Genomic DNA, 8,086 nt, shown 5'->3' with positions numbered 1-8,086 from the left:
TCATCTTTGGAGCAGAGGTGCTGTTTAGGGTAAATGGAAACCTACCTTACAGTGGCCAGTAGTAGACAGAACATAACTCAAATATCATCTGAGAAGATTCAGTGCCTTTTTTATTTTATTAAAAAAAAAAAAATTACCTGCGCTCTGCAATTTCATTAGAGGTAGCATTCAATAAAAACCTTCATAATAAACACACAAATACATAAACTTTCACATAAACTTAGTTCTGGCTTTAATTAGAGGGTGAAAGCTGCATAAGATTTATCATCTGGAAGTGTACTGCATCAGAGGTGTCCTTAGTGCATTTTTCATCATTTTTGAGCAGGTGATCTCACAAAAGTGCTCCAGGATGAAGCACCACAAACTAGGGCATGTGACTGAGAAAACTTTCTTCCGGGTAATATCCAAGCTGGCCATCGTGTGTATTTGGACATCAAGTATATTTTTTTGTGGAAGATTGTAATTGTCTGGTTCATTTGTAAAGGTAGAGGCAGGCATTTAACCAGGGTGAGCAAGTTTATGATAACTATTACTGATGATTTTCATGTCATTGGATGTTTTACTGTAGTGCAGGCAAGGGTGATGTGTAACCTCTTTCTTTTGGTAAGAGATTCAAATGCCTGACAAACAATGCTGGTTTTGCTCTCTTTATGTCTTCTTTCACCTCCACCATTTTTATATGCAATGTCCTTATGTCGGACAAAGCTAACATATTTGGAATTTCATGCTCCTTGAATCTACCAGTCAGGAAGATCTGTGTTAAATTCTTGACTCACACTCCATATTTTTGTGGATTCCCTAAATTAAATATATGTCTCCTCCTACCTTTATATACACCTTCTTACCAAGTTTATATGCTCTCTCCTACTTTCACACAAAAATACTACATTATTGTGATGACAAACTAAATGACATAAATGCAATATAAAACCCAGCTTATAATGAGGTGAATTTTATATTGTTCCTGCTTTTTGAAACTGTGTACACATCAATTCTCAGAATGTACCAACTGAACCCATGGCTCATTATCAGAGAAAAGAGAGTCTCTTCTGACTTTAATATCCTCTAGGGACTCTCCTACAGCAAACATCATGCTCATCCTTTCCATCTAGCTCACAAACACATTATAATGTATTCCTTGTGTTTTTAATATATTGAAGGCTCATCAGAAGCAGCAGGGCTACAAGCAGAAAGGACATCAACACAGAGCACAAGAGTTATACAAGGCATAGCCAAAGAGGACAGAAGAAGGCTTTAGGCTACCCAAAAGAGCCTATACTGGAAGACCCCAGTGACAGAGGAGTTGCATAGGGAGAGGAGTGCAGTTGAGGGGTGAGCAATCTGTGTTAATGAAGAACAGAAGAGCCTACATGGGAAAGATTGTCGGGAGAGAAGTGGAATTTGAGGCAGATTTTTGAAATGGAGAGAGAATGATAATGGGACCAAGGTGAGGAGTAGGAAAGGATATGGCATGGAGGAAGGAGAGTGCCTGGAAGTCAGAAAGAGCAGAGGGTCTGTGATATTTGCATGAAGCAACTGGGGATTAGATGAGAACTAAAATGTAAGGAAAAGCAGTATATTTTGGGAATGATTCTCAAATTAAATCTGAGGAAATTGCATTAAACTTTTTGTAGTCACATAGCAAGAGAATAGTGTAAACTGTCTGCCACTAAACTTAGAGCCCTAGTTTAAGAGCCATGGGGGAAGCTTCTCAGCAAGGAATGGCTTCTCTTAAATTTATCTAGTAGGGAGAAGTCTGGGAGAGGAATACCTAATGTCTCTGCATGTAATCCATCTACCCAACAATTACCCAAATATGGATTGTTTCAGGAAGGCTGAAGAGATTCACTGCTGTCTCCTACCCAAAATGTAAAGGTACTGCCAGTGTTTCAGGGCAGAAAACTTCATAGCTTCAACCTTCCTCTGCATGGCATGAGCAGAATTTCTAATCAACTCTTTCCATCTCTTTTCTTTTATGCAGGGGGTGATTTTTTATGTATGTAAAATATTTAAATGCTCACCAAAAAGGGGAAAAACCAAACGAACAATATTATGTGCTCAAATATCCCACCTCAAGCATTAAAATATTTTGTATGAAATGACCGTATCAGCAAGCCTGACGATGTGCTCCTGAATGTTTAAAGGGAGCCGTCCGGACTTCTCATCATTTACGGTCACCGTAAATGAGCACGTCATCAGGCTTGCCGATATGCTCATTTCATACAAAATTTTTTAATGCTTGAGGTGGGATATTTGAGCCCATAATATTGTTCGTTTGGTTTTTCCCCTTTTTGGTGAGTGTAATACATTGGAAAAACAGTAGCTCTTGTGTACAATTCTGTGTAAATATTTATATGCAACAGTTCAAATTCAAAGGACCTTACAGTGATACAGTCATAGAAATAATAACAATAGTCTGAACAAACAATTAAAACTGGGAATCCGATTTGCTTAAAGATTTTCTTTCACTTCTGATACGTTCAGTCTTCCAAGATGCAGTTATCTACACATGTACGTTATTTAACTTGTTCTTTCAGCAAATCATTTCTATATCACTGATATTTGTATTTATCCTTATTTTAGTCTTGATATTCAGACATACCATAGAGCTGATGGGATTCTCCCAGAATCCAATGGAAGAGGAAAATCTCACTACTGTGACAGAATTCATCATTCTGGGGTTTCCTGAATTTCCAGACCTACAAATCCCCCTTTTCCTTCTGTTCTTACTGATTTACCTGATCATCCTGATGGGGAACCTCACTATTATAGCCCTGACATGCCTGGACCCTCGCCTGCACACCCCCATGTACTTTTTCCTCTGTAACTTATCCTTCCTTGATATCTCTTCCACCTCAGTCACTCTCCCCAAACTCCTGGACATCCTCTTAAGAAAAGGTCAGAGTATTTCAGTAATTGGGTGTTTTACACAGACATATTTTTTTATGTTTTTAGCATGTGCAGAACTTGTTATAATTTCAGTCATGGCTTATGACCGCTATGTTGCAGTCTGTCACCCCTTGCATTACACTCTCATTATGAATCAGAGATGCTGTCTACTGCTGATCACAGGGACCTGGGTTGTTGGGTTTCTGGACCCTGTAGCACACACTTTATTTATATCTCATTTCTCTTACTGTGGGTCAAATGAGATTAACCATTTCTTCTGTGACCTCTCAGCACTGCTAAAGCTCTCCTGCTCCAGCACCTCTGCTATTGAAAGCGTAACATACATTTTGGGTGTAATTATAGTACTGCCCTGCTTTACCTTAACCCTGACATCTTACATCTATATCATCTCCACCATCCTGAGGATCCATTCCAAGGAGGGGAAACGCAAAGCCTTCTCCACCTGCTCCTCCCACCTCACGGTCGTTATTCTCTTCTATGGGACTGTGTTCTCTTTGTATATGAGACCAGCATCCATGCAGTCACTGGATCTAAACAAGATTTTAGCCCTGCTGTATAATGTTTTAATCCCCATGTTTAACCCCATGATTTACAGTCTGAAAAACAGAGAGGTAAAAGCTGCTGTAAGAAAACCTTTTAATGGAAAAAAAAATTCCTGTTTATCAAGTGAAAATTTCTGTGTGCATTAACCACTAGTAAAGGGAAAAAGTGAATCAGTTCCAGTATCTACCCTGACTATTACATAGATCTTGTTGTTATAAATGTGCAGTGATGATTGTTTTATCTGGTGCCTCATATTCTGTGTTCCTGTTTCTGTGATGACTGGGATGGACGTGAATTACCATAAGAGAGGACTGATAAAACAAACAAAAAAAATTAAGAAATACATAAGGTGATACATTTATTCACAATCTCAGAAAGTGAGAAAGCAAGGCTTTGAATGCATAATGGCTGAACCAGTCACAGAGTTGACTCACCTGTAGTTTCATTTCTTGCATGTTATTAAGAATGATTTATACCCTTATAAAGGAAATTTATGAGAAGTCTGTGGTTCTGTCCAGGAAACAGTTATCAGGATCCAGAAAAGGTAGGGCAGGGGCAAAATGAAAAGTGTAATTGTTGGATCTGGACAGTGTTTTCTCCTTAATAAATCAAGTTAAACTAAATGCAACCACCATCCTTTCTCTGAAGACATACCTTCAGATGTTTCTCCTGAATCTAGCCCCTGCACCCTCATACTGTGCCACAAAAACATGAGAACAGAAAAAGACCATATGTGCCCATTTACACAATTGTTCAGCTTTACAATCCCTACCTCCCACTCAGACATCCCCTGTATTTATCCCATGCTTTCTTGAATTTAGATACTGATTTTGCCTCCACCGCTTTCACTGGGAGGCCGTTCCATGCATCCATTACACTCTCAACACCCCCTGGACCGCTTACCTTGTGGGGCATTCCTGGGTTTAGGATCAACCTGGCAGGAGCCCTCCTATGGTAGACTCCATCACTCCTCACGCTCTTGGTGCCTGATGATTCCACCTTTGGAAGAAGGTGTTAGTGGGTGGGATTTCTCTCCTTTCACCCCATAAAAACATATGGGACTGTGAACAGGGCTGGCAAGTTTATTAGACTATATGATTATTTACATTTCTACTTGACTGTGTACATCACTAACAGGATATCAAACAGCACACTTATCCACTTGTGGTTACCAGTCTCGGGCCATGCGACTATATGCATTTTTACAAGACTATGTACATAACTATAGAATATCGAACAGCACACTCATGCTTATTAGGCTCAAGCCATGCTACTCTATACAGTTCTACAAGATAGCAAGAATATTTAATATTTGGCTGTTTGAGGTTGTTGGTTCTCACAATATAGCCAAAAATGTAAAGGTGTAGCACTGAGCAGTAAAGATTCCTTCTTGTAAAAAGAGGAACCAACTCCAACATTTTAAACACAGTAAGGTGCAGCTTTAATGTACATTCATCTGTAATAAATCTTTTTACTAATTCATATCCAAAAGGTGTGTTGAGAAACAACAGGTTTCTAGTCCTCCAACATGGACCATGTTTCTCCATATCGGCTACATTGGGAGGGACCAGTTTTACAGCAACAACAGTGCCATGGTCTAAACTATAAAGTAAATAGCTGGTAGCGACTGTCTCTGCATTTTAAGTATCACAGAGAGGTTGTAATAACTTTTATAAATGGTTAAAAAATTAAGTCTGGTGAGATACCGAAAGACAGGCTACCTGTTATTACAGATGGATGCACATTAAAGCTGCAGTTTACTGTGTCTAAAACAATTGAGTTGGTTCCTCTTTTTACAAGAAGGAATATTTACCATTCAATGCTACACCTTTATATCTTGGGATTGCATGTACCACTTATCTTCTCCACCTTGTATATGCCCCCACCTTATACACCTTACAGAATAGGAGGGACCTTATACCTTCCCGCTTAACCAAGAATTATTATTATCCTCCCCATTTTATCCCAAGTCTCACTCATGTGAAAAGATGCAGCCAGGCTGGTGGGTACTGCTGTTGGGGGAAAGGTCTAACCCATTTCCATATCCTCTGTGCCACTTCCACTCTGCTGACAGGTCTGTGCCCTACTTAGGGGATTTGACTCTGACTCCTGGTCTGCCACTGGAGTCCATACCCTTCTGGGGGACCTTACCACTTCCTGGTTTGCCACTGGAGTCCATACCCTTCTGAGGGACCTTACCACCTCTTGGTTTGCCACTGGAGTCCATACCCTTCTGAGGGACCTTACCACCTCCTGGTTTGCCACTGGAGTCCATGCCCTTCTGGGGGACCTTACCACCTCCTGGTTTGCCACTGGGGTCCATACCCTTCTGAGGGACCTTACCACCTCCTGGTTTGCCACTGGAGTCCATACCCTTCTGAGGGACCTTACCACCTCTTGGTTTGCCACTGGAGTCCATGCCCTTCTGGGGGACCTTACCACCTCCTGGTTTGCCACTGGGGTACATGTCTTCCTGGGGAACTGCTTCCTGGTCCGTACCCTCTTGCAGAACCTAACTTCAGATCCACCACTATCATTAGGCTGTTCTTCCATGGTAGGATGGTTTTCCTTTGCTTGGTTTTATAGCTCCCTTGGAGGTGGGTTTTATCTCTCTAAACTAATCTCTCTTATCTTTTCCCCATCCCTGCTCCCCCCTCACCACCTAGATCACTGTAATTTATTTTAATTTTTTTTAATCTAGTTCAAATTGCTTTATCTCATTATAAATTGTATTATATTGTTTAAAATTGTTGTAAATTGGTTCTAATCTGTTTCATTGTACCTTGTTAAGTTCACTGTAAACCGATATGATGTATACACGAATACCGGTATATAAAAACATTTAAAGAAATAAAAGAAATAAAGAAATATTCCCTAAGGTTACTTCTGAGTCTCCACCCTTTCAACCTCATTTCCTGACCCCTCTTTCTAGAGCCTCCTTTCCTTTAAAAGAGGCTTGCATCCTATGCTTGAAAACCTTGGAGGTATTCAAATGTCTCATTCATATCTCCCCAATCTCATTTTTCTTCTAGGGTTTACATGTTTAGATCTTTAAGTCTGTCACCCTATGGTTTAGAACAAAGACCACTGACCATTTTAGTAGCCACCATCTTCTTCTAGATATTGTTGACCTCCTATAAACAACCTACCTTACCTCACCTTTCCCTAGCACACCATTCTAAGTTATAATATTCTGTATTAATATTTTCTTCATTTCTCAAGTAAAAGAATTATCATATATAATATAAAATATAGTATTTTTCCCACTATTTTTTAGTCCACAACATCATAATCCACTATACTATAAAAGATACTGCACTACAGAATAATCCCAGGTATGAAGATAGTTTGGGGGAAAAAATATGTAGAAAATTATGTGAACCTCTCTCCTTTTATGTTTGATGCATCTTGTGAGAATCTGGTTATACTGAGTCCTACCTTTATAAAATAAGATGGTGAACACCATTTGCCCACACTGGCTGCTGTGGGCATGATAGAATAATTAATTATTCTGATCATTCTCCATCTTTTCTTGCAAAACATTCCAGTAGGAGCCTCACTGACCCCTAAACTGCCCTACCCAGGTACAGTTACAATATAGACACAGGGACAGAGCGCAGTGAGGGGGCCTGAAATTTAGATAGTACTTTTAACAGGGAGTTCTGGAGTAAACTAGCTCCTCAATCGCAGAAATGGTTCATTAGAAAATTGTGCAAATAAAACATGCATACAGACTGTGAGGACATATAATTATGTGCATATATGATCAAATTTGCAGATGACATAAAATTATGCAGAGTAGTTAAATCTCAAACAGATTGTGATAAATTGCAAGAGGACCTTGCGAGATTGGACGATTCGGCTTCCAAATGGCAGATGAAATTTAATGTGGACAAGTGCAAGGTGTTGCATATAGGGAAAAATAACCATTGCTCTAGTTACACAATGTTAGGCTCCATATTAGGAGCTACCACCCAGGAAAAAGATCTAGGCATCATAGTGAATAACACACTGAAATCGTCGGCTCAGTGTAAAAAAGCAAACAGAATGTTCGGAATTATTAGGAAGGGAATGGTGAATAAAATGGAAAATGTCATAATGCCTCTGTATCGCTCCATGGTGAGACCGCATCTTGAAAACTGTGTACAATTCTGATTGCTGCATCTCAAAAAAGATATAGTTGCACTGGAAAATGTACCAAGAAGAGGAACCAAAATGGTAAAGGGGATGGAATGGCTCCCCTATGAGGAATATCTAAAGAGGTTAGGGCTGTTCAGTTTGGAGAAGAGACAGCAGAAGAGGGATATGATAGAGGGCTACATGAAAGGACTTGAACAGGTTAATGTAAATTGGTTATTTACTCTCTCAGACAATAGAAGGACCAGAGGTCACTCCATGAAGTTAGCAAATAGTTCATTTAAAACAAATCAAATAAATTCTTTTTCACTCAGCACATAGTTATGCTGGAATTCATTGCCAGAGGAAGTGGTTACAGCATTTAGTGTAACTGGGTTTAGGAAAGGTTTGGATAAGTTCCTAGAGGAAAAATTCATAAACTGCTATTAATTAATAAGCAATAGTAGCTTGAGATTTATCTAATGTTTAGGTACTTGCCAGGTACTTGTGACTTTGA

At 39.5% G+C, this 8,086-nt stretch overlaps 1 protein-coding gene across 1 annotated transcript; it reads left to right on the top strand.

The window, feature by feature from the left end:
- The first annotated feature begins 2,633 nt into the window (after positions 1–2,633).
- On the top strand, positions 2,634–3,599 carry LOC115077708 (olfactory receptor 1009-like). Its single transcript, XM_029579996.1, has one exon. The coding sequence runs from the start codon at positions 2,634–2,636 to the stop codon at positions 3,597–3,599; it is 966 nt and encodes a 321-aa protein (XP_029435856.1).
- The last annotated feature ends 4,487 nt before the right edge of the window (positions 3,600–8,086 follow it).

This window comes from Rhinatrema bivittatum, chromosome 16, assembly GCF_901001135.1.
Source record: "Rhinatrema bivittatum chromosome 16, aRhiBiv1.1, whole genome shotgun sequence".
NCBI lineage: Eukaryota > Metazoa > Chordata > Amphibia > Gymnophiona > Rhinatrematidae > Rhinatrema > Rhinatrema bivittatum.
This window is presented reverse-complemented; position numbering and strand designations above follow the sequence as displayed.